Source organism: Leptonotus elevatus, chromosome 1, assembly GCF_054856555.1.
Source record: "Leptonotus elevatus isolate MCC_2025b chromosome 1, RoL_Lele_1.0, whole genome shotgun sequence".
Classification (NCBI taxonomy): domain Eukaryota; kingdom Metazoa; phylum Chordata; class Actinopteri; order Syngnathiformes; family Syngnathidae; genus Leptonotus; species Leptonotus elevatus.
The window spans coordinates 55766369-55794037 of NC_141239.1; the positions used below are offsets into that span (position 1 = coordinate 55766369).

General features: G+C 40.1%; 2 protein-coding genes across 2 annotated transcripts in view; one reads left to right on the plus strand and one right to left on the minus strand.

Moving 5' to 3' along the window:
- Positions 1-12509, minus strand: part of coil (coilin p80) — an 89324-nt gene extending 76815 nt beyond the window's left edge. Inside the window, exons 1-2 of the mRNA XM_086070749.1 lie at positions 12082-12509; positions 10405-11182 (exon numbers count right to left, since the gene is read on the minus strand). Coding sequence (XP_085926875.1) covers positions 10405-11182; positions 12082-12365 — 1062 coding nt within the window. The 5' untranslated portion in view covers positions 12366-12509. The remainder of the gene's footprint in view (positions 1-10404; positions 11183-12081) is intronic.
- A 132-nt stretch (positions 12510-12641) lies between these two features.
- The window catches only part of LOC147184711 (retinoid-inducible serine carboxypeptidase-like), a 17058-nt gene continuing 2030 nt past the window's right edge, over positions 12642-27669 (plus strand). Inside the window, exons 1-8 of the mRNA XM_086083382.1 lie at positions 12642-12791; positions 22797-22936; positions 23959-24048; positions 24204-24359; positions 25148-25222; positions 25535-25607; positions 25797-25834; positions 25923-26051. Coding sequence (XP_085939508.1) covers positions 12734-12791; positions 22797-22936; positions 23959-24048; positions 24204-24359; positions 25148-25222; positions 25535-25607; positions 25797-25834; positions 25923-26051 — 759 coding nt within the window. The 5' untranslated portion in view covers positions 12642-12733. The remainder of the gene's footprint in view (positions 12792-22796; positions 22937-23958; positions 24049-24203; positions 24360-25147; positions 25223-25534; positions 25608-25796; positions 25835-25922; positions 26052-27669) is intronic.

The following is a 27669-nucleotide window of genomic DNA, read 5'->3' on the forward strand; positions in this document are numbered from 1 at the left end:
TGGAGTGTTGGTGCGTGACGTCTCCTCACAACTTAAAATCAAATGTGTGTGCGTGAATGTGCATGTTTTGTAAAGGGGCAGTGAGATACTGTTAATTATGGTAGATTCCACATTTCTTGACCGATTTCAATGGTTTGAATTTTAAACTGTTCAGCTCATTGAAATGTTACTTAAAATCAAATGTGTGTGCGTGAATGTGCATGTTTCTTAAAGGGGCAGTAAGATACTTTATTTGATCTTGATTATGGTTAACTTGCACATTTCTTGAACGATTTCAATGGTTGAAAGTTTAAACTGTTCAGCTCATTGAAAAGAGTTAGCAGGCCCATTCAAAATTTCCGCGGGAATTTTTCTAGTTATTATATCATCTTCCACGATTTTTCCGCAAGAATGCGGCCCGTACCGTAGATCGCACCGGCACGAATGAGGTATCAAACGATGCGGCTCGATCTGACTCGGTGCGGCATTATTTTTCTAAGAATTCCCAGTTACCATGGCGACGCTATTCCCAAAAAACTCCCAAATAAAAGTCCCATAGGAATGAATGGGAAAAGGAAAGACAAAATCACACATCAAGCACCTTTTTCAAAGAGATGCTGCGCGCGCATACGTTAACCGATTGATATGAATTTTAGCTCATTTTGTTGGAATTTTTCCCATCTTTAGCTCAGTGTCAAAAAAAAAATTAAGGAATGAAAGCTCTTCCCCCTGTGCGGGTTCAAAGACAGTGAGTGTAATCGCCACTCTGATACCCAATTAAGCTTTCAGTGACGGGAACCAAAAAATCTATTTCCAAAAGTTTCACTTCAACTCGTCACCATGGCCACAATCTTTGCTCACTAGACATCAAATTCGCACATTTTGTAGCCACAAGCCTCTGCTTTCTGAAAAACTAAGTTTTATTTGGCTAAGGTGTCATTTAGTACCTTTATTTTCACTTTAAGCGAGGAGAAGTCGGACTTTGGCGCCTATCTCCTCCATGTAAATTTCGCCGTTTTTTCCCTCTTCATTTTCGATCAATCATAAGTTTTCAACCTGCTCTCATTTGGTCATTTTTCATCCGATTAAAAAACTGAGAACATGCTCGCGTTCCCCAAACCCTTGCCGTTCTAACGAGCCATTTCTGGAATCTGCATCTTCAACCGTTAAGTCGCGAGAGGCTTTTGTTTGAGGTGAGCGTAATCCTATACAAATCAATGGAGTGTTGGTGCGTGACGTCTCCTCACAACTTAAAATCAAATGTGTGTGCGTGAATGTGCATGTTTTGTAAAGGGGCAGTGAGATACTGTTAATTATGGTAGATTCCACATTTCTTGACCGATTTCAATGGTTTGAATTTTAAACTGTTCAGCTCATTGAAATGTTACTTAAAATCAAATGTGTGTGCGTGAATGTGCATGTTTCTTAAAGGGGCAGTAAGATACTTTATTTGATCTTGATTATGGTTAACTTGCACATTTCTTGAGCGATTTCAATGGTTGAAATTTTAAACTGTTCAGCTCATTGAAATGTTAGTTAAAATCAAATGTATGTGCGTGAATGTGCATGTTTCTTAAAGGGGCAGTAATACTTTTAGTTGATTATAACTTCCACATTTCTTGAGCGATTTCAACGGTTGAAATTTTAAACTGCTCATTGAAAAGAGTTGCAAGAGTTAGCAGGCCCATTCAAAATTTCCGCGGGAATTTTTCTAGTTATGGGCCTGCTAAGCGGAGCAAGCAGCAGCGAAGCTGCTGCTTGCGGAGCAAGCAGGCACATATTACTATCCTAGAAAAAAGGGTTTAATATTATTCTTCTTATTTTTATATCATCTTCCAGCGACTTTTCCGCAAAAATAGGGCCCGAACCGTAGATCGCACCGGGACAAAAGAGGTATCAAACGATGCGGCTCGATCTGACTCGCTGCGCTATTATTTTTATAAGAATTCCCAGTTACCATGGCGACGCTATTCCCAAAAAACTCCCAAATAAAGTCCCATAGGAATGAATGGGAATCCGAAAGAGATCAACTCCAATCAAGCACCTTTTTCAAAGACACGCTGCGCGCGCATACATTAACCGACCGATATGAAAATTAGCTCATTTTGTTGGAATTTTTGTCATCTTTAGCTCAGTGTCAAAAAAAATTTTAAGGAATGAAAGCTCTCCCCCCTGTGAGGGTTCAAAGACAGTGAGCAAAGGGGAAAAGTCGCCTATTTAGAGTGTGACTAATTAAGGCTTCAGTGACGGGAACCAAAAAATATATTTCCAAAAGTTTCACTTCAACTCGTCACCATGGCCACAATCTTTGCTCACTAGACATCAAATTCGCACATTTTGTAGCCACAAGCCTCTGCTTTCTGAAGAACTAAGTTTTATTTGGCTACGGTGTCATTTAGTACCTTTATTTTCACTTTAAGCGAGGAGAAGTCGCACATTTTTGATCTCTTTTCAATGTAATTTTCGCCGTTTTTGCCTCTTCATTTTCGATCAATCATAAGTTTTCAACCTGCTCTCATTTGGTCATTTTTCATCCGATTAAAAAACTGAGAACATGCTCGCGTTCCCCAAACCCTTGCCGTTCTAACGAGCCATTTCTGGAATCTGCATCTTCAACCGTTAAGTCGCGAGAGGCTTTTGTTTGAGGTGAGCGTAATCCTATACAAATCAATGGAGTGTTGGTGCGTGACGTCTCCTCACAACTTAAAATCAAATGTGTGTGCGTGAATGTGCATGTTTTGTAAAGGGCCAGTGAGATACTGTTAATTATGGTAGATTCCACATTTCTTGACCGATTTCAATGGTTTGAATTTTAAACTGTTCAGCTCATTGAAATGTTACTTAAAATCAAATGTGTGTGCGTGAATGTGCATGTTTCTTAAAGGGGCAGTAAGATACTTTATTTGATCTTGATTATGGTTAACTTGCACATTTCTTGAGCGATTTCAATGGTTGAAATTTTAAACTGTTCAGCTCATTGAAATGTTACTTAAAATCAAATGTGTGTGCGTGAATGTGCATGTTTCTTAAAGGGGCAGTAACATACTGTTGATTTTGGTTAACTTGCACATTTCTTGACCGATTTCAATGGTTTAAATTTTAAACTGTTCAGCTCATTGAAATGTTGGTTAAAATCAAATGTGTGTGCGTGAATGTGCATATTTCTTAAAGGGACAGTAAGATACTTTATTTGATCTTGATTATGGTTAACTTGCACATTTCTTGAGCGATTTCAATGGTTGAAAGTTTAAACTGTTCAGCTCATTGAAAAGAGTTAGCAGGCCCATTCAAAATTTCCGCGGGAATTTTTCTAGTTATGGGCCTGCTAAGCGGAGCAAGCAGGCACATATTACTATCCACCCAGGAAAAGTGTTTAATATTATTATTATTTTTATATTATCTTCCAGCGACTTTTCCGCAAGAATAGGTGCCGTACCGTAGATCGCACCGCGACAAATAAGGTATCAAACGATGCGGCTCGATTTGACTCGCTGCGCTATTATTTTCCTCAGAATTCCCAGTTACCATGGCGACACAATTCCCCAAAATGTCCCCCAAAAAGTCCCATAGGAATGAATGGGAATCCGAAAATGATCACATCAAATCAAGCACCTTTTTCCAAGACACGCTGCGCGCGCATACGTTAACCGACCGATATGAATTTTAGCTCATTTTGTTGGAATTTTTGTCATCTTTAGCTCAGTGTCAAAAAAAAAATTAAGGAATGAAAGCTCTTCCCCCTGTGCGGGTTCAAAGACAGTGAGTGTAATCGCCACTCTGATACCCAATTAAGGCTTCAGTGACGGGAACCAAAAAATCTATTTCCAAAAGTTTCACTTCAACTCGTCACCATGGCCACAATCTTTGCTCACTAGACATCAAATTCGCACATTTTGTAGCCACAAGCCTCTGCTTTCTGAAGAACTAAGTTTTATTTGGCTAAGGTGTCATTTAGTACCTTTATTTTCACTTTAAGCGAGGAGAAGTCGCACATTTTTGATCTCTTTTCAATGTAATTTTCGCCGTTTTTCCCTCTTCATTTTCGATCAATCATAAGTTTTCAACCTGCTCTCATTTGGTCATTTTTCATCCGATTAAAAAACTGAGAACATGCTCGCGTTCCCCAAACCCTTGCCGTTCTAACAAGCCATTTCTGGAATCTGCATCTTCAACCGTTAAGTCGCGAGAGGCTTTTGTTTGAGGTGAGCGTAATCCTATACAAATCAATGGAGTGTTGGTGCGTGACGTCTCCTCACAACTTAAAATCAAATGTGTGTGCGTGAATGTGCATGTTTTGTAAAGGGGCAGTGAGATACTGTTAATTATGGTAGATTCCACATTTCTTGACCGATTTCAATGGTTTGAATTTTAAACTGTTCAGCTCATTGAAATGTTACTTAAAATCAAATGTGTGTGCGTGAATGTGCATGTTTCTTAAAGGGACAGTAACATACTGTTGATTTTGGTTAACTTGCACATTTCTTGAGCGATTTCAATGGTTGAAAGTTTAAACTGTTCAGCTCATTGAAATGTTACTTAAAATCAAATGTGTGTGCGTGAATGTGCATGTTTCTTAAAGGGGCAGTAACATACTGTTTATTTTGGTTAACTTGCACATTTCTTGAGCGATTTCAATGGTTGAAAGTTTAAACTGTTCAGCTCATTGAAAAGAGTTAGCAGGCCCATTCAAAATTTCCGCGGGAATTTTTCTAGTTATGGGCCTGCTAAGCGGAGCAAGCAGCAGCGAAGCTGCTGCTTGCGGAGCAAGCAGGCACATATTACTATCCTAGAAAAGGGGTTTATTTTTTTTCTTCTTATTATTCTTTAATCTTCCGCGTTTTTTCTGCTAAAATGCGGCCCGTACCGTAGATCGCACCGGGACAAAAGAGGTATCAAACGATGCGGCTCGATCTGACTCGGTGCGGCATTATTTTTCTAAGAATTCCCAGTTACCATGGCGACGCTATTCCCAAAAAACTCCCAAATAAAGTCCCATAGGAATGAATGGGAATCCGAAAGAGATCAACTCCAATCAAGCACCTTTTTCAAAGACACGCTGCGCGCGCATACATTAACCGACCGATATGAAAAATAGCTCATTTTGTTGGAATTTTTGTCATCTTTAGCTCAGTGTCAAAAAAAAATTTAAGGAATGAAAGCTCTCCCCCCTGTGCGGGTTCAAAGACAGTGAGCAAAGGGGTAAAAGTCGCCTTTCTTGCATCAGTTAGAGCGTGACTAATTAAGGTCTGAGTGGTGGGAACCAAAAAATATATTTCCAAAAGTTTCACTTCAACTCGTCACCATGGCCACAATCTTTGCTCACTAGACATCAAATTCGCACATTTTGTAGCCACAAGCCTCTGCTTTCTGAAGAACTAAGTTTTATTTGGCTAAGGTTTCATTTAGTACCTTTATTTTCACTTTAAGCGAGGAGAAGTCGCACATTTTTGATCTCTTTTCAATGTAATTTTCGCCCTTTTTCCCTCTTCATTTTCGATCAATCATAAGTTTTCAACCTGCTCTCATTTGGTCATTTTTCATCCGATTAAAAAACTGAGAACATGCTCGCGTTCCCCAAACCCTTGCCGTTCTAACAAGCCATTTCTGGAATCTGCATCTTCAACCGTTAAGTCGCGAGAGGCTTTTGTTTGAGGTGAGCGTAATCCTATACAAATCAATGGAATGTTGGTGCGTGACGTCTCCTCACAACTTAAAATCAAATGTGTGTGCGTGAATGTGCATGTTTTGTAAAGGGGCAGTGAGATACTGTTAATTATGGTAGATTCCACATTTCTTGACCGATTTCAATGGTTTGAATTTTAAACTGTTCAGCTCATTGAAATGTTACTTAAAATCAAATGTGTGTGCGTGAATGTGCATGTTTCTTAAAGGGGCAGTAAGATACTTTATTTGATCTTGATTATGGTTAACTTGCACATTTCTTGAGCGATTTCAACGGTTTAAATTTTAAACTGTTCAGCTCATTGAAATGTTAGTTAAAATCTAATGTGTGTGCGTGAATGTGCATATTTCTTAAAGGGACAGTAAGATACTTTATTTGATCTTGATTATGGTTAACTTTTACATTTCTTGAGCGATTTCAATGGTTGAAATTTTAAACTGTTCAGCTCATTGAAATGTTAGTTAAAATCAAATGTATGTGCGTGAATGTGCATGTTTCTTAAAGGGCCAGTAATACTTTTAGTTGATTATAACTTCCACATTTCTTGAGCGATTTCAATGGTTGAAAGTTTAAACTGTTCAGCTCATTGAAAAGAGTTAGCAGGCCCATTCAAAATTTCCGCGGGAATTTTTCTAGTTATTTTTTTTATATTTTATTCCACGATTTTTCCGCAAAAATACGGCCCGTACCGTAGATCGCACCGGCACGAATGAGGTATCAAACGATGCGGCTCGATCTGACTCGGTGCGGCATTATTTTTCTAAGAATTCCCAGTTACCATGGCGACGCTATTCCCAAAAAACTCCCAAATAAAGTCCCATAGGAATGAATGGGAATCCGAAAGAGATCAACTCCAATCAAGCACCTTTTTCAAAGACACGCTGCGCGCGCATACATTAACCGACCGATATGAAAATTAGCTCATTTTGTTGGAATTTTTGTCATCTTTAGCTCAGTGTCAAAAAAAATTTTAAGGAATGAAAGCTCTCCCCCCTGTGAGGGTTCAAAGACAGTGAGCAAAGGGGAAAAGTCGCCTATTTAGAGTGTGACTAATTAAGGCTTCAGTGACGGGAACCAAAAAATCTATTTCCAAAAGTTTCACTTCAACTCGTCACCATGGCCACAATCTTTGCTCACTAGACATCAAATTCGCACATTTTGTAGCCACAAGCCTCTGCTTTCTGAAGAACTAAGTTTTATTTGGCTACGGTGTCATTTAGTACCTTTATTTTCACTTTAAGCGAGGAGAAGTCGGACTTTGACGCCTATCTCCTCCATGTTAATTTCGCCGTTTTTTCCCTCTTCATTTTCGATCAATCATAAGTTTTCAACCTGCTCTCATTTGGTCATTTTTCATCCGATTAAAAAACTGAGAACATGCTCGCGTTCCCCAAACCCTTGCCGTTCTAACGAGCCATTTCTGGAATCTGCATCTTCAACCGTTAAGTCGCGAGAGGCTTTTGTTTGAGGTGAGCGTAATCCTATACAAATCAATGGAGTGTTGGTGCGTGACGTCTCCTCACAACTTAAAATCAAATGTGTGTGCGTGAATGTGCATGTTTTGTAAAGGGGCAGTGAGATACTGTTAATTATGGTAGATTCCACATTTCTTGACCGATTTCAATGGTTTGAATTTTAAACTGTTCAGCTCATTGAAATGTTACTTAAAATCAAATGTGTGTGCGTGAATGTGCATGTTTCTTAAAGGGGCAGTAACATATTGTTGATTATGGTTAACTTTTACATTTCTTGAGCGATTTCAATGGTTTGAATTTTAAACTGTTCAGCTCATTGAAATGTTGGTTAAAATCAAATGTGTGTGCGTGAATGTGCATATTTCTTAAAGGGACAGTAAGATACTTTATTTGATCTTGATTATGGTTAACTTGCACATTTCTTGAGCGATTTCAATGGTTGAAATTTTAAACTGTTCAGCTCATTGAAATGTTAGTTAAAATCAAATGTGTGTGCGTGAATGTGCATGTTTCTTAAAGGGGCAGTAACATACTGTTGATTTTGGTTAACTTGCACATTTCTTGACCGATTTCAATGGTTGAAATTTTAAACTGTTCAGCTCATTGAAAAGAGTTAGCAGGCCCATTCAAAATTTCCGCGGGAATTTTTCTAGTTATTTTTTAATCTTCCACCGTTTTTTCCGCAAGAATGCAGCCCGTACCGTACATCGCACCGGGACAAATGAAGTATCAAACGATGCGGCTCGATCTGACTCGGTGCGGCATTATTTTTCTAGGAATTCCCAGTTACCATGGCGACGCTATTCCCAAAAAACTCCCAAAATTCAGGGAAAGAAGGTCCCATAGGAAATGAATGGGAAAAGGAAAGACAAAATCACAAATCAAGCACCTTTTTCCAAGACACGCTGCGCGCGCACACGTTAACCGACCGATATGAATTTTAGCTCATTTTGTTGGAATTTTTCCCATCTTTAGCTCAGTGTCAAAAAACAAATTAAGGAATGAAAGCTCTCCCCCCTGTGCGGGTTCAAAGACAGTGAGCGAAGGGGTGAAAGTAGCCTTTTTAGAGGGTGACTAATTAAGGCTTGAGTGACGGGAACCAAAAAATCGATTTCCAAAAGTTTTACTTCAACTCGTCACCATGGCTACAATCTTTGCTCACTAGACATCAAATTCACACATTTTGTAGCCACAAGCCTCTGCTTTCTGAAAAACTAAGTTTTATTTGGCTAAGGTGTCATTTAGTACCTTTATTTTCACTTTAAGCGAGGAGAAGTCGGACTTTGGCGACTATCTCCTCCATGTTAATTTCGCCGTTTTTCCCTCTTCATTTTCGATCAATCATAAGTTTTCAACCTGCTCTCATTTGGTCATTTTTCATCCGATTAAAAAACTGAGAACATGCTCGCGTTCCCCAAACCCTTGCCGTTCTAACGAGCCATTTCTGGAATCTGCATCTTCAACCGTTAAGTCGTGAGAGGCTTTTGTTTGAGGTGAGCGTAATCCTATACAAAATCAATGGAATGTGGGTGCGTGACGTCTCGCAACAAGTTAAAATCAAATGTGTGCGTGATTGTGCATGTTTCATAAAGGGGCAGTAAGATACTTTTAGTTGATGTTGATGATGGTTAACTTCCACATTTCTTGACCGATTTCAATGGTTTGAATTTTAAACTGTTCAGCTCATTGAAATGTTACTTAAAATCAAATGTGTGTGTGTGAATGTGCATGTTTCGTAAAGAGGCAGTAAGATACTGTTGATGATGGTTAACTTCCACATTTCTTGAGCGATTTCAATGGTTTAAATTTTAAACTGTTCAGCTCATTTAAATGTTGGTTAAAATCAAATGTGTGTGTGTGAATGTGCATGTTTCTTAAAGGGACAGTAAGATACTTTTAGTTGATGTTGATTATGGTTAACTTCCACATTTCTTGAGCGATTTCAATGGTTTCAATTTTAAACTGTTCAGCTCATTTAAATGTTGGTTAAAATCAAATGTGTGTGCGTGAATGTGCATGTTTCTTAAAGGGGCAGTACTACTTTTAGTTGATTATGGTTAACTTCCACATTTCTTGACCGATTTCAACGGTTGAAATTTTAAACTGTTCAGCTCATTGAAGAGTCAGCAGGCCCATTCAAAATTTCCGCGGAAATTTTTTTAGTTACAGTTTGTAATCAGCCTGCTGGTGTAACGTGTTATACACCAATTTCTGTATTGTAAAACCAAAGAAACAGAAACATGTTCATGTTTAAGCACTTTCATAAGCATTATTTAAGTAACTGGTTGTCACTTATGTTGAGGCAGCAAAGGGCAGAAATTGGTCAAAAGTAACTGAACTTTGACAATAAAGTAATCAGTAAAGTAACTAGATTACTTTTTTTAGGAGTAATCAGTAATCACATTACTTTTTTAAGTAATCTGTGACAACACTGGTGACACGTTTGTCTTAGGGACAGGGCGGCTCTTGGTATAGGCGAACTAGGTGGTTGCATAGAGCGCTAGATCACTACATACCAGTTCCTTAAGGAGTAACTTTTTTTTTTACATAGTTGTGAGACGATAGCTGCTCCCATGGGTTCTTTGCTGTAGATGATACAAACTCTTATCTTGAAATTTATTTCAAAATAAAAGTCCCAAATTGGTCATTTCATTTTGGACACAATTCATAAAATGGGCATCATCGGACAAACCCTCCTTCAATTACCCTTTCTTCTTTTGAGCTGCAACAACAGATATATTTGTAGTTTACCAAAAAAAAGTTATCGTGATCGATATCAAAATCGGTGGGAGGAAAAAGGTTATTGTGCATCCCCACTCAATTAGTGTTAATTGAAAAACATTGTAGATTGTTTGTATTGTTGGTTGCTTTTGACAAAGTGCTCCTGAAATGTAATGATTATTATCAAACTGTTGAGGTGGAAAAGCTTTACATATAGATCATTCTTAAGGACATTACTGTAACAAAAAAACAAAAAAAGTGGTAAGGGGGTCCTTGATAGAATGTCCCTTGCAAGGGGTCCTTGGCCTCAAAACGGTTGGAGAACCCCTACCAAAGTTCTCCAAAGTTATAAAACAAAATGCAATTAATTACTTCTTCATTAGCCATACCTCCAAAATGTTTTGAGAAATACATGCTGTTTTTTAGTACAGATGCTAACAAACATACATTCTTAACACATGGGCAAATGTATAACCTTCTCCACTGATCTAAGAAATACATGGAAATATTACATCCCACAATGGGTTGGCGAAGGCAGTTACTCACACTGAGACTTTGTTGTTGCAAGGGCTGCAGGGTAACTGGATCTGCTTTCTCTCCAACACTGTTTACGTCACAAGACTCCGCAGATGGTGTGATTTGGTCACATGGGGATATTGAAACACTTGAAAGTTTTTTCCGTGCAGAATTTGATAGTTTAGAATGTGAATTGTGATTCAATCCGAAATTTATATTGGTGATATCATTATTTTTAGCCTTTTGATCCACAGTGTTGTCCTCATCCGAGGAGTCTGTATCTGATGAAGAGGATGGGCAACAACTCTTGGCAGGATGGGTGCTTGAAGGTACTTTGGAGGAAGGAAGCACTTCGGATGAAAAAGAAGAGTCTGTTTTGGTTCCTATTGTGTTGGGGACTCCATCCTGCACACAACTGTTCCTATCATTATCTGAAGAAGGGGTGATCTGCGATTTCGACTGGTGCGATATCTTCATCTTGGAGTTTGAGTGGTCTTTGTGAGTTTGAGGGGGAGAAAATGCTGGTATGAAGCTGGAGGTCAGACCATTTTCATCTACCTTCTGCTTTTTCTTCTTTGAAAGTTTATTTTTAAGATTGTTTGTCTCCGCACCAGGTGTCATATTGGTGTCAATTTCCAGAATGTCGCCATGCTTTTTCTTCCTCTTTTTTTCCATCCCTTCCACACACAATACACTTTTGTCACTATTGTCGGGCTTGTTAGGTCTCTGTCTCTTTTTGCAGTTTTCACTTGGTTTATTTGAATGGGAGCTGTGCCCATTCAGTTGAGAAACACATTCCACCTTCACTCTAGAAAATGGAAACAGCATACACAAATCAGTACATTGAAACATTACATTCATTACAATACTGAAAATAATTAAAATGTTGATCATTCACATCACTCTAAAAAAAAGTTACACCTGACCGGAAGAAATACCATTTACAGTTAGAGCGTTATCATTTTATTTGGTACTTTTTAGCAGTAAGATTAGAGGTTAAAAGCTCTTTAAGGCCCACTGAATCTGGTTCTCTGTCTTGGCCAGAGAAAATTATTATATTTCCCATTTGCAGAGGTGGGAGTAAGTCACATATGTGCAAGTTGCAAGGTAAGCATCAAGTGGTAACCTTCAAGTCTAAAACAAGTCAAGTCACTACCAAATTTTAAGCAAGTAGAGTCAAGTCATTACTTGGCTCAAGCATGTTGTATGTCAAGTTATCACATCATGCTCAGTCACAACTTATATTGGAGTGATAAAGCGTATTTTTTTAAGGATGTCCATAAAATTCCAAATGTTGGCGTGATCTTTTTGATATTTTCAGAGATTTGTGTGGGTAGACCATGTGGTGGGCGGTGGTTTTCAGACAGAGGCCTTTACTCACCACCACTCACCAGGGATGCTTATTAATAGACAAACTGCATTTTCATTTACTAGCAATGTTGATATGGTCTAAAAGATACAGTACATAGTTGTTGTCATTGTAAGTGGCGAGTAAATCATTTACCGGGTTAAAACTAGCTAGCCAGCTACAGGTGTTTCAGACCATCTAAAGTCTTGAAAATAAATTGACGAATCTTAAAGTGAACTTCATAATGTACAGGAAGCCCGTGAAGAAAGTCCATAATTGGAGTTGCGCTCCCTACTAAGCATCCACAAACAGCAAGAAAAGTAAACACAAAGAGAAAAAAAAGACATTAAAATACTCACCTGAGGATGTCATTATCCCGTACAACATAAATGCTTTCCGTGTGCAGTAGATAGCAATCCTCTATGAAGAGGTTGATAATGCTTCGACGACTGAACCCAAATGTATCTCTGATGATGCTCTCCAGGTCGGATACCATGCGACATACGTTTAAATCCACAAGCAGCCAGCACATGCGACATTCCACGACCGCGGGTGGAGGATATTCAAAGTGCAAACGGACGCGGATGTGGTTGCTACAACGAGCAGCCATGTCGATTACAATGTTTCGGTTACTTACGAGCATGTATTTATAGGTAGTTCTACAACGTTCCGTAGTCCTTACTGTATCCGCAATGCCACTCGAGTTCTGGACAGGTCACGCCCCGCTACTTTGATTGGCTGCTACATTTAGGCAGGACCGCAGTCCGTGTCCTAAGGCTAATCACGGTGCGCCTAGAAACCGCGTGGGATTGAAGAAGAAGAAGAAGAAGAAGAAGAAGAAGAAGAAGAAGAAGAAGAAGAAGAAGAAGAAGAAGAAGAAGAAGAAGAAGAAGAAGAAGAAGAAGAAGTAGAAGAAGAAGAAGAAGAAGAAGAAGTCACCTGACGCTGAGTGTTGTCATGTGATTTTACATGATTACTGTACGAGAAACCCGTCAAAGCAGTTAACCAAAAATGGGTCAATGCAGAGCAGCGGCCGTTTTGATTTTAGTTGCCCTAAACGCCAGCAAAGGTATGTTGTCTGTCTATCGTATTATATGCGAACTTCTCGAACCGATAACCCAAACACATAAACATTAACTATATTATTGATTTGGATATCATAATCATAAACAAACAAATAATTAGTGTGTTTGTGAAATGGGGTGGGGATACAATCTTACAATCCAAATTATTTATTTAAGTGAAAACATGAAGTGAAATTTGCTGAAGTGAAAGTAATGTTTTTTTTAAAATTTAGATTGGATGTAGTGCAAAAATCGCTACCAGTCAAACATATTATGGAAACACTGGTATGCCTGTCCTCTTAATGTGTAACTGTAGTTGTTTAATCTTTGTATGTTTGTTTAAGAGTGGATCCTGAGTCTGGAAGTGTGCCTATGTTACAGTGAGGCAAAATAGTATTTAGTCATTCACCGAATGTACTAGTTCTCCCCTAGCTTTCCCCTTTGAAATGATGACAGGGGTGTGTGCAAAGTTTCATGAGTTTATGCCCCATGTTTAGACCTTCAAAAACAGCATTTTTTCTTGGCAAACAGGGAATCTTCATGGCAACAGCGTGCAACAATATAAAACGCTTTTTGGTAACTTTTCATCTTAAATATCTTAAGATGAAACAGTGTTGAGATGGTACAGCCCAGGTTTGAAGTCAATCAGGTCAACCCTCTTAGAAAGAGCAAGGTGGCGAAAGTATTACCCACGTCTGTAAAATTGGACATTCAAATACTGTACTCGTCGCTTACTTCCTAGGGTATGGGTCATGCTCCATGTCAATTCACACAAATCGGCAGAACCTCCCCAGTGACACCTCTTAAATATGCTTGAATGTTATTACATTACTGCCTCATGATAGCAAAAGAAAGAATCTTAAGTTTGCACCTTCTAGCTCAAAAATTTCCAGTTATGGCCCTTCAAAGTTTCGGTGACATGTCCACTTTTGGGATCAGGGAATTACACACTTAAATAAATCCATAAATCCATAAATCCATAAATCAATCCATCAATCCATCCATCCATCCATCCATCCATCCATCATCTACCGCTTATCCGGGGTCGGGTCACGGTGGCAGCAACTTTAGCAGGGAAGCCCAGAATTCCCTCTCCCAAGCCACTTCAACAAGCCCCTCCGACGGGATCCCAAGGCGTTCTCAGGCCAGCCAAGAGACATAGTCTCTCTAGCGTGTCCTGGGTCGTCCCCGGGGCCTCCCGCCCGTGGAACATGCCTGGAACACCTCTCCAGGGAGGCGTCCAGGAGGCACCAGATGCCCGAGCCACTTCAACTGGTTCCTCTCAACGCGGAGGAGTAGCGGCTCGACACTGAGTCCCTCCCGGATGACCGAGCTTCTCACCCTGGACACCCTGCGGAGGAAACTCATTTTGGCCATCTTGTTCTTTCGGTCACGACCCACAGCTCGTAACCATGGGTAAGGGTAGGAACATAGATCGACCGGTAAATCGAGAGCTTTGCCTTTTGGCTCAGCTCCTTCTTTACCACAACGGACTGATACAGAGTCCGCATCACTGCAGACGCTGCACCGTTCCACCTGTCGATCTCCTGCTCCAACCTACCCTCACTCGTGAACAAGACCCCAAGATACTTGAATTCCACCACTTAGGGCAGGATCTCATCCCCGACCGGAAGAGGACACCCTTTTCCGACTAAGGACCATGGTCTCGGATTTGGAGGTGCTGATTTTCATACCAACCGCTTCACACTCAGCTGCGAACCGCTGCAGCAAGAGTTGGAGATCACGGCTTGAAGAAGCCAACAGCACCACATCATCTGCAAAAAGCAGAGATGCAATGTTGAGGCCACCAAACCGGACCCCCTCAACGCCTCGGCTGCACCTAGGAATTCTGTTTATAGTTATGAACAGAATCGGTGACAAAGGGCAACCTTGGCGGAGTCCAACCCTCACTGGAGACGAATTCGACTTACTGCCGGCAATGCGGACCAAACTCTGACATCGGTCGTACAAGGACCGAACAGCCCGTATCAGGGGGATCAGTACCCCGTATTCCCGAAGTTCCCCTCACAGGACTCCCCGAGGGACACGGTCAAACGCCTTCTCCAAGTTCACAAAGCACATGTGGACTGGTTGGGCGAACTCCCACGCAGCCTCAAGAATCCTGCCGAGGGTGTAGAGCTGGTCCACTGTTCCACGGTTGGGACGAAAACCACACTGCTCCTCCTGAATCCGAGATTCGACTTCCCGACAGACCCTCCTCACCAGTACCCCTGAATAGACCTTACCAGGGAGGCTGAGGAGTATGATCCCTCTATAGTTGGAACACACTCTCCGGTCCCCCTTCTTAAAATGGAGGACCACCACCTCGGTCTGCCAATCCAGAGGCCCTGTCCCCGATGTCCATGCGATGTTGTAGAGGCGTGTCAACCACGACAGCCTCACAACATCCAGAGCCTTTAGGAACTCCCGGCGGATCTCATCCAACCACCTCAGTGACTTCAACCCCAGAGATAGGGGAGCCCACCTCAGAGTCCCCAGACCCTGCTTCTTCAAAGAAAGACGTGTCGGTGGAATTGAGGAGGTCTTCGAAGTATTCTCCCCACCGATTTACGACGTCCCGAGTCGAGGTCAGCAGCACCCCATCTCCACTATACACAGTGTTAATGGTGCACTGCTTTCCTCTCCGGATGATGGACCAGAATTTCTTCAAAGCCGTCCGGAAGTCGTTTTCCATGGCCTCATAGAACTCCTCCCATGTCTGAGTTTTTGCCTCGGCGACCGCCGAAGCCACATTCCGCTTGGCCAGCCGGTACCTGTCAGTCCCACAGGCCAAAAAGGCCCAATAGGACTCCTTCTTCAGCTTGACGGCATCCCCTACCAGCGGGTTCAAGGATTGCCGCCACGACAGGCACCAACCACCTTACGGCCACAGCTCCGATCAGCCGCTTCAACAATGGAGACTCAATGTCCCCCGCCTCCCTCGGGACAAGGGAGAAGTTCTGCCGGAGGTGTGTGTTGAAACTCTTTTTGACAGGATTCTGCCAGACGTTCCCAGCAAACCCTCACAATATGTTTGGGTCTGCTATGTCGGACCAGCATCTTACCCCGCCATCGGAGCCAACACACCACCAGGTGGTGATCAGTTGACAGCTCCGCCCCTTTCTTCACCCGAGTGTCCAACACATGCGGCCGCAAATCCGATTACACGACTACAAAGTAAATCATCGAACTGCGGCCTAGGGTGTCCTGGTGCCATGTACACATATGGACACCCTTGTGTTTAAATATGGTGTTCGTTATGGACAGTCCGTGACGAGCACAGAAGTCCAATAACAACTAGCGGTCGGGTTCTGACCGGTGGGGCCGTTCCTCCCAATCACGCCCCTCCAGGTCTCACCGTCATTGCATACGTGAGCGTTGAAGTCCCCCAGCAGAACAAGGGAGTCCCCAGGGGGAGCACTCTCCAGCACACCCTCCAATGACTCCAGAAAGGGTGGGTACTCTGAGCTGCTGTACGGTGCATAAACAACAGTCAGGACCCGTCCCCCCCAACCCGAAGGCGGAGGGAGGCTACCCTCTAGTTCACTGGGGTAAACCCCAACGTACAGGCGCCTAGCCGGGGGGCAATAAGTATACCCACACCTGCTCTGCGCCTCTCACCGTGGGCACACTTAAATTTTGGACCATATTTGGAGGCCCGTATTTTTTGTCTTAAGGTAGGTACAGACCTTTAAATTACTATATGTATGTATTCTGGCCCTGTCTATCAGAATCAACACTTACAAAATGCATAGTTGTACAACCACCCCCCTCCCCCCCATAGATATTAACCCTTTAAAAAATGTTTTTAGTTGACACTATATTTTGTTGACATTTTGGGGGTCCATATTTTGGAAATGTTTTGTGTTGGTGGGGTTTCAACTGATTTATGATCACATTTGGCAACTCTCCTATGTATTTCGAGAGTTTCAAGGCACTCAGGCCTTTGCTGAAGGTACAGGAGAGCTGCAAATTTGGCTACAGGACAAAATGACAATTTCAGACCCCCTACTTCAGGTCTCGGTTTGGCCATGTGGGCACAAGATGATGGCAATTAACTTTTTTCCCCATTAACAGTTGCCTTTCATCAACATTTGGAGCCAATACAAACTTTGATTGTCCAACTCCTTTACTATGAAATAAGGCTTTGCATATAGTACTATTTTGGGATATTTTCTGGAAAAATCCTAAATCCAGAAATTAGGTCATCTGTTGTTTTAACTGCCTAATGCATATTCATGTTTCTGGCAGTAAAAACAGACCCACATAATTAAATACTGATTAAAACAAGGATAATAACAATATTAAACACTTTATTCCATGTGTAGTTACATGCATATTAATCCTTTGTACATTGTACACAATATCAGCAGTCCATTATACACTAGACTACTGGTACTACCCCATGGTGTGTTGTGTTTAGACTTATTTTTGTTAATTAATTTTATTTATGTATTTTAAATAGTCAATGTTTACGTTATCCTCAAAATATATTCCATTTCAATGTGCACAAGGTAACAGTCATTTGGACTTATTTTTGTTGATTTATGTTACTTAGTTATATCCTTATTATTATTTAATTGTTTTAAGTCAATGTATATGTTATCTTCTATTTTAATGTGCCTCTTATGTTCTTAATTTATGTACTATAGTAGTTAAAATTGAGGTTGTGCATTTAGATGTGAGGGAATGAGGGAAAATCATATTAGGAGATGGAGGTTGGGGTTACTGGTGTTTTTGTTGACTGTTATTTTGCACATCATTGAAAGAATGAAATTCAGTTTCTCATGTATACCTTGTTGCAATCATGTTACAGTGCAATGCAGTAGTCTAATATGTGTGAAAGACATGTTGTGTTTTATTGTGTGTTATAGGTAGGTATAACTGTGCCAAAAGCAGTTTTCCTTAGGGAGGTCTGGCAAGAAATTCTAGCCACTTTCACCCCTGCTAGCTAGTCTCCACATCTCAACCCCATCGAAAATCTGTGGAGATAGTTGAAAGACTATGTTGCCTGGTGATAGCACCAGAAACATCACTGCTCTAGAGGGGGGGCCAAAATACCAGTCAAATGCGCAATCAGTAGCTGATTAAGTACTTTTTTGCTTCACTGTATTTATAGTCGGTTATGTACATACATAAAGTGTCAATTGTAGTTTCAAATGCTTGTTTCATCCATACAAGGTGTGTAATGAGGGGCATAGCTAGTCCTTTGGGGTCCCAAGGCAAACCCAGTCAACAGGGCCCTCCACATCCAAATCGACATGTAATTAAATGCAACCTTTTGTAGTTGGAATAAAACCATTTTATTTCAATTCTACTTTTATATTTTTTAAGAGTCTGAACATGAACTTGATTTTATTTTTAACTTAACTCAAGGGTATCTTAGTTACAGCTCACCTTCTAACACTCTCATATGCATTAAAATTTGTATTTAATGATCTTTATTTTATTACTTAGGGATTTGCAAGTACATTAAAATAGCTGGTATTATTTATTACAAAACTACAGATAATCGTAATTTAGAGCTGTATCATGAAAGCCTGTATTTGACGGCCTGCACCTGAAATAGCCTCAACTAGTAGCCCTTTACTTTAATCAGTATCCAAGAAGTAGTTTATTAGTAGTTTTAGGGATATTGCTTAATTGTTGTTTATTTGGTTTTGTCTTACAAGAGTTCTACATTAACCGTGGCTGGGACCACTTTAATTAATCATCATTGATCTTTTTACTACACTGCACACTTTGGTTAAATCCTTCCATAACAAATGTCTTTAACAAGATTTAAAGACCAGAAATTGTCAAATGTTTGTTAGATTGTTCGATTTTATACTGCAAAAAAATAATAATACTGTAACATGCAAAAAAAGTAACATAAAAAAATTCTTAAGGCTTAACTAATATTACTACTAATAATAAGGAATGATACTAAATGTGAAATAAACATTTAATCCTGGCATGTTCGATACTACTTTATGAAAAACAATGACAGATCATTTGGATTTATATGGACCTACTGTATACCTGTAAAGACATACAAGTATATCCCAATATATTTTTATTTTTAATTTCTAGTTCCTGATTGTAAAACGTCCATAAGAGAGTGGTCAATGCTATTGGCTACCAATACCTAGAAATAAGGCCAGGTAACAAACGGCCCGATACCGATGCCTGGTATTGGTACTTGTCCATCCCTAATTGAAACTTACTCTACTGTACTGTACTTATGACTATACAGGGCCAGTGCCGGTTCTGGTAAGCTATTGGACAACCACACAATGTCGGACCCTGTTTAATCATTAAATGAAAAAAAAAAATATCCGGCAATAGTTGGTAGAAGAAAACAACAATTTTACAATAAACTTTAAAACTAAACATATTTTTATTCAACTAATTGAGGGAATAATCAACAGAATAATTCTAAAATTATTCCATAGTCACAAGTCAAGTTTGTTTACTGTCTATAGCCCTCAATCAAAAATGAATCTCAAAGCGCTTCACACACCCACAGTTGACAAATATTAACAACATTCCCTGATCTTAACCCCATAGGAGGGCAAGGAAAAGCTTTAAAAAACATCTGGGGGAAAAAATAAGAAATCTTGAAAAGGGGCCGCCCACAGATGTAGAAATCCCCTTTTCAGGATGACCGGGCTGCAATGGATGACGAGTGAACAGCAAATTACACAAAATGTGGTGCTCGTATTGACAAAAAAAGTCTAAATGGTGGTCAACTTGGGGAAAAAGAAGCTCTCCGCTTATTGTAAAGCACTGGATTTTTGATTGTTGTAATTTGATTTGTGAGGATTATTTTGATTTCAAAATGTGATGAAATGTTGTTTGACTACTATACCAATCTGTCTGGTTAGTATCCTAGTCACAAGCAAAAGCAATACAGTATGCTGTTTGTTTTCACCATATAAAGGAAGGAAGCATTTGCATTGCATTGCATTGCTGAAATATCAGAAATGCCCGCGGCTGTTTGGAATTGTCAATACAATGTTATGTGTGAGTCCATTTAATAAGATAAAGCGATGGTAGAAGACACCTTTTGAAGAAGTGGGTCCTACTTCAAAATCGTCCAGGTTGGTCAAAGCATATATCTCCATAGCAGTGAGGTGGTGACCTGCTTCAAATCTTGTCCTGCGCAGTTGGTGCAAAATCCGTACAGCAGCATCCAATTTAGTCATTGACACCTAAGTACAGCAGCATCCAATTTAGTCATTGACACCTACGTACAGCAGCGTCCAATTTAGTCATTGACACCTAAGTACAGCAGCATCCAATTTAGTCATTGACACCTAAGTCCCACCTCACCAGCAACAGACCCTGGGAGGTATGGCAGGGCTTACAAAACATCACCAACTTCAGAGGCAGTGATGTCACATCAGGGGACCTGAGCGAGTCACTGGCAGAGGAGCTCAACTGCTCCTTTGCCCGCTTTAAGTCACCACTACAATCATCTGCCCCAGCACTCACTGTGAATGAACATGACGTGAGGCGTGTGCTTTTCACAGTGAACCCCAGGAAGGTGCTTAGAGCCTGTGCCCATCAGCTGTCTCCCATCTTCTGCAGGATTTTTAATCTCTCCCTGACCAAGGCACCCATCCCCACCTGCCTGAAATCTGCCACCATTATTCCTATACCCAAAAAGTCACCCGCAACCAGCCCTAAGGACTACCGCCCCATTGCCCTCACCCCTATCATCATGAAATGCTTTGAGAAACTGGCCCTTAAGCACATTAAGGACTGTCTCCCCGCCACATTGGACCCCCACCAGTTCGCATACCAAGCAAACAGATCCACGGAGGACGCCATCACCATAGCCATGTATGCTGTGCTGAGTCACCTGGAACAGCAGCAGAACGCCAGGATGCTCTTTGTGGACTACAGCTCAGCATTCAACACAATCATCCCAGACATCCTGATCACTAAACTGAACAGCCTGGGCCTCCCCCCTCTCACATGCACTTGGATAAAGGATTTCCTAAACAACAGACCCCAGACTTGGCCCCTACCTAACTTTCACCCGCACACTGAGCACCGGGTCACCCCAGGGCTGCGTACTGAGCCCCCTCTTGTACTGCCTCTACACCTACGACTGCAGTCCGACCCACGACAACATCATCGTAAAGTTTGCTGACGACACCACAGTGGTCGGACTAATCTCAAAAGGAGACGAGGCAGCCTACAGAGAAGAGGTCTACAAGCTAACAACCTGGTGCTCCCACAATAACCTAGAGCTCAATACCTCAAAGGCTAAAGGGATCATCGTGGACTTCAGGAGGAATAGATCTGACCCACCACCCCTATACACCAATGGCGAGTGTGTGGAGAAGGTCCATACCTTCAGATTCCTAGGAGCCCAGATTTCCAAGGACCTCACATGGACAGACCACATAACACTGGTCATAAAGAAGGCCCAGCAGCATCTACACTTCCTGAGAGTCCTCAGGAGGAACATCATGGACAAAAAGCTGCTGCTGGCCCTCTATCGCTCAACAATCGAGAGCCTGCTCACGTACTGCATCTCCACCTGGTACGGGAGCTGCTGGGAGGAGCTACCGATGCCTCAAGGCAAAAACAAACAGACTAAGGAACAGCTTCTTCCCGAGAGCCATCACCATACTAATCTCTCACCTGTAACCCTATGCAATACTTACACATCTCAACGCTGCCATTGCTTTTTAAAACTGTGCAATATTCTCTATCTTGTTTAATATTTGTACTGTGGATATTCCCATATTTATTATCCTGGAAATATACTCCACTTTCAAATGTATTTACCGGCCTGTGCAATATCTCGTACATAGTCAATCCGTGCAATTATTAATTTTTTTTACCTCGTAAATTATCTGTACTGTTTATATTCCCATATTTATCATCCTGGAAAGAAACTCCACTTTCAAATCCATTTACTGGCCTGTGCAATAAATACCTTGTACATAGTGAATCCTGAAATTGCACATACTACTAATTCCTTGTTTTTAATCTTTATTTTATATAGTTGTTCTACTTATGGCACTAAAAAGTAGTTTACCCCAATCTCGTTGTACACTGTGTACTGACAATAAAGTGCTTTCTATTCTTTCTATTTCTAACTCCCTCTCCATGCCGGGCGGAGGGAGCAAAAGAGAGAAGGGGCAGTCAAACAGGCCAACATAGTTCAACCAAATGCAAGAGTATAAAAATAAGCCATAGGCCTTTAAACCCTAAACAATTTTTCAGGCTTTTGCTTGAAAATGACATACCCAAAATAAAAAAGAGGAAATCTCTGCAACCACAAGGTCTATTTGAATAATTATTTCTTGTCATAATAAAGAGAACACTTGTGAGATTTGTTCAGATGTGTAAATATATATGTATAATATATGTTACTGGTAAAAATAAATGAAGATGGCACACGGCACAGATGTGGGGGGAAAAAAACAAAAACGTGTGTTTTGCATGAAGTAGGGCTAGCACAGCGGGAGAGCAGAGTTATTTCACTGTGAGGCGCAATACCGATTTCTATATTTGATAATTAAATTAGTTGGCGATATATTCTTGTAGCCCCTGTTCTGCAGTTTAATTTGATGTGTATCATCATATTCTTTCATGATTAGTGCATTGTTTCACACAATTTCTTCTTCAAAGTGTGAGGCCCCAAATTGGGGGACGCTAGCGCTTAAAGGGTTTTAAGGCAGGATTTAAACATTTCTACTTAGGTAGTTGCTCTGATTTCCGTAGCTATGGCATTCCAGAGCACTGGAGCCCAAATCAAAAACATTCTCGAACCCACAGACTTCTTTTTGGCTCTTGGGATTACCACCCAAAAAAACAGCGTGACAGCCCTTGTGTATTAATGTGTGTGAATTTAGATTAAGACAATGTAAATTGCTTTAAATATAAAAAAACACTGGTTATTATGAAATGTTGTTTGCTAATGGTGGTGTGCCCCTTTGATGAATACAGCTATTGAAGTTTAAATGTCAATTGTTAACATCTTCTTCTTTTTTTTTTATTGTTTGCAGGGCTTCTGAGTCCACTGGCAGGCAAAGAAACCTGGGATTATGTGGAAGTTAGAGATGGGGCCCACATGTTCTGGTGGCTTTACTATGCAGACAGTCCGTTTGTAAAATATCAAGAATTTCCTCTAATCATGTGGCTACAGGTATGACACATTTACTTGTATTGAAAGGCAGAATTTGTGGATTTTTAATATTGTGTTTCTAGAGAATTATACAGGTGGCTCAAAGCTTAGAATGAGGAGAAACTTTATTGTCCTGACAATACATATACTCTTCCACAACATAAAGTCATTATTACAAATGCTTTCAAATACTTATGTACAGTACAGGCCATAAGTTTGGACACGCCTTCTCATGCAATGCATTTTCTCTATTTTTCACGACTATTTACATTGTAGATTCTCACCAAAGGCATCAAAACTATGAACGAACACGTGGAGTTATGCACTTAAAAAAAGGTGAAGTACTTGATAACATGTTTTATATTCCAGTTTCTTCAAAATAGTCACTCTTTGCTCTGAGATTTTTTTGCACACTCTTAGCATTCCCTCGATGAGCTTCAAGAGTAGTGTCATGACCCGGCTCGTAAGCCATGACAAATAAATGGGGGAGACCGCTTTTGCGAATTGATCAAAAATAATTTATTACAAATAAAAATGCTAAATCAAAGAATAGCCAACAAAGGTGTGTGTAATGTCTGCAATATCAGTATTGTACATGATGTGCGTGTGTGTAAATGGTGTGGTGCATGTTGAATGGTGTGAAACAAAAACTAAATAAATAGCGCGTGTGGCTATGGCGTCGGCAACAAAGAATGACGAGGAAGCCAGCATATATAGCCGAGGTGAAGCAACGGGCCCAGGTGCTCCACATTTCGCTGATCACTTGGCCTGTTTCATGAGTTTGTTCTTTAAAATATTTCCGTTGAACCACAATTCAAAAACAATGCCTGATTTTCACTGGTTGATTTTCTTTTTTTCTTTTTCTTTTCTTTTTCTTTTTGGTTGACAGAGGGGTACCATCAATTTTGCCCACGTCATCAAAATTGAAAAGGGCTTTTGTCATCCAATTTTGTGCCATAATGATGACAATAATAATGGTGGCCCATGTAATATGTTAACATGCTTTTAATCTTGTTACTTAAAGATGAGCTCTGTGTGTTTAGGGTGGACCGGGAGGTTCAGGAAGTGGCTTTGGCAACTTTGAAGAGATTGGACCTTTGGATACTGACCTAAAACCCAGAAAAAGCAGTTGGGTAAGATGGTTGCACCTAAAGTTTTGAATTATTTTTACAGCAATACGCAACAAGCAGTTTCAGAAGATAAGAAGTTGCAATTGTTTAGTAATTTGTATTTGTTTTGTTGATGATTCCATATAAGTACTCTATGTGCATGTGTTTTGTTCTTGCAGGTACAGGCAGCCAATGTGCTTTTTGTGGACAATCCTGTAGGCTCAGGGTTTAGCTACACAGACAAGCCAGATTGCTATGCTACAAATGTTGCCACAGTGGCTTCAGACATGTTGACCCTCTTAAAACACTTCTTTGCTAAGATGGAAAAGTTTCAGGTATGGCTGAATTTTCTAATGAACAAAATACAATTGTACTAACATTGGTTTTGATGATATTACTAACCCCACCTCTTGCTAAAAGTCAGCTGGAATAGAAAAAAAAGTGTGCTTTGAAAGTGATTATAAAAAAAAATAAAAAATCATGTCCGACGTCGTCCTGCGCTGTAAATCAATCTTTGGTGCATAAGTTAAACTCAACCAATTAGAGGGCTTAAACGTAGCTGAACCAATTACAGGATGGAAAAACTCATTCGTCACTCAGAGCCTTCATGAAACTGCAGTGTGGTGAATCTAAAATTTGATTGGTTAAAAGAAGAATCATCAATTCCAGTGTGTGTGTGTGTGTGTGTGCGTGTCGGCGCCAGCATTTTAAATTCTAAAGGCAGTGAGAAAATAATATTTGCATGGCAACACATCTAAGCTGAAATCTGATTCAACAAAAAAAAAACACACACAAAAGATTGGAAGCCACGTGACCAAGACCTACACGATAAACAAAATGAAAGACTGTTGAAAATAAATTATTACCATTTCATCTAAGTTGTAAATGTAGCATTTGATGGCGTTCGAGCCAGCAGAGAAGGCCTTGAAGGCCCTGATGGCACACCACTGCTACAATATACTGTATTCAGGGCTATCAGGGTTGTTTGATAGTTTTTGGCTCCAGTTTGAAGGAAGGTACCGTATATTATACCACATAATAATCATTTTCAAAGCTTCCTTTCCTAACATTATTGATGGTCATTTAATTTAAGTAAAAGTGACAATTATTTTATTTTCTCCAGAGTATACCCTTCTATATATTTTCTGAATCATATGGAGGAAAAATGGCAGCTGCCATATCTCTTGAACTTAGAAAGGTGAGTCCATTTTTCTTTTTCGCTTCATCACATTAAAATCTTATTAAACTTAAAAAAAATCTGAAAATATATTTCATATCTCAAGTGTGCAATGTAAACAAACCCCAACAGCCAAATGTCATCTAAAAAAGATAAACAAGCAATACATAAATAAGTCACTGAATCGAACTGACAAAATACTGTAACCCTTCCCTGTTCTAAAGGCGACTGACTTGCATCTTGTCAATCTGCCCGACCAGTTGACTCACTAAATACACCGTGCTAAAACTGTGTTTGTGAGCATTTCTTTTTTGTTTTTGTTTAATAATCCAGGCAATAGCTCAAGGGGAACTCAAATGTAACTTTGCTGGTGTGGCACTTGGAGACTCATGGATATCCCCAGTGGGTTGGTATCAGTCTGCTTTATATCTTGGACTTGTGTATTGTGTCAGTTCCACAGAATTGCTACATAACATGATAAACTAGTCATTGTGTGTTTGTCATAAACCACACATTGGCTTATATAATGTCATATTTATTAATACAGTTTACAACTTTTACGTTACCATTCATGATCGTTTTGCTTCATCCACAGACTCTGTTATGACATGGGGACCATATCTTTATGCTATTGTAAGTAATAAAAATTAACATTTTGTAATTCTTTTTTTTTCCTCTAAAGCTAGTTTTGCATTTCCATTGACCTGTGATCTTTTTGCAGTCACTGCTAGATGATCAAGGTTTGAATGAGGTGAGCAGTGCAGCAGAGGCAGTGAAAGAAGCTGTAGAACAGCAGCAGTTTCAGACAGCCACAGAGCTGTGGTCTGTTGTCGAGACAGTGGTTGAGCAGGTGAGTATGACTAAAGTACATCTTTGCTTTAACAGTGGTTTGTGTGTACAATGAGGTTCAGGATAGGCACATTTATGTTGCCATGATGCCTATCTCTTTCAGTGTATCAAATTATAATTAATACTACAGCAGAAAACAGGTGCTCTGTAACACTTTTATTATAATTATATACAAACATCTGCCTTTAAGATCTGCGTCATCAATCAAGACTGAATCAGTCAGCACGTGACTCAGCCAACGTTCATGAACATTTGCAAATTTTTGATGTAGCATAGCTGTAGATTGATTAGTTTATGTTCCCCAGCTAAAAAAAATATTTTTACTTGGAAACCATAACCAAATGGCCAGTACCCTGACTTGGTTATGACAGTGTTGTAGAAAAATGAAAGCCTTTTTAATTACTGCATCCACCTTATCCCAAGCTATGAGCCTTTGTGTGTATTATGGGTGTAATTTCCAGTATGGTTTCTGAGCATGGACAGCCTGCTTGAACCCATTAAGGCCGAAAGTGCCTGGGGGGAGAGTGTGTACTTGGCCAAAATTATATTTTAACCCAAAAAATGATTCCCCCCAAAAAACACTACTACACATAAAATATGCGTAAAAGGGTCACAGCAAAAGTGAGAACAAAATATTTAAAAAAATAAAAAAATCAGCGAATAGGTGCATCTGCGGGTGCCAAGCTGTGAGTATGGGGGGGGGGGGTGCTGTGTTTGTGTTTGGCGATGTATCTGCTGCATGCTCCATGGATCATGGAAGTGTGATTTGGATGACTAGTTGTTGTCTTGTTGGACACTTCGCTTCCTTGGAGGTTGGGTGGTGAGGGATTATTAGTGTTGGATAGTGTTGGAGAGAGCATCCCCAAATAGTCCTGTGCTGTTGGTGGGCACATTGTGCATTTTTATTGTTTAATAAAACCCTTGCTCCAGATCCCCGGGATTAACCTGCAAAAAACTTGCCCCTCAAAATTAGAAAGTTGCTCCTCAAATGAAGTCAGTGATTTGCAAAACTTCTATAAATCCTATAACCTTGCAGATCATTGTCCAACATGAATACATTCTCATTTAGATTTCACTGCAAGAAGAAAAGAAAGGTGCCAACTTTTGCTGTATGCTTTATTTACTTATTTACTATCCATATTGAAGATTAAGATTAGTTTGTCATAATAAACTTAAAAACAATTTTTTAAAATGTATTTATCTTGAATTATCTTGTTTGCCGCTAGGTTATTTTATTTAATATTTTTCTGACAAAGGGGATAGGCTCCAGCACCACTGTGACCCTTGTGAGGAATAAGCGGTAAAGAAAATGGATGGATTTGATACAATTCTTGAAACTCCTCAGGGCTGAATATAATGATCTGCAAATGAATGTATTGCAATTTATTTTATGGAAGGTGTTAAAGTTTTTTCAATGCATATATCTCCTACCTATAAATCTGAAAAATTGCCCCCTTTTCAATAATTTCTTTAAAAAAAAAATGTTTTCTCCATTTTAGTCTTGTTTGTGTGCGTATACGACTGTTATGTATTTCAAGATTATTTTTTAAGATGTACCACAGTACTTGGAGACAAAAATATGAAAATACCATTATTCAAGCTCTTCTAGACCTCACAGT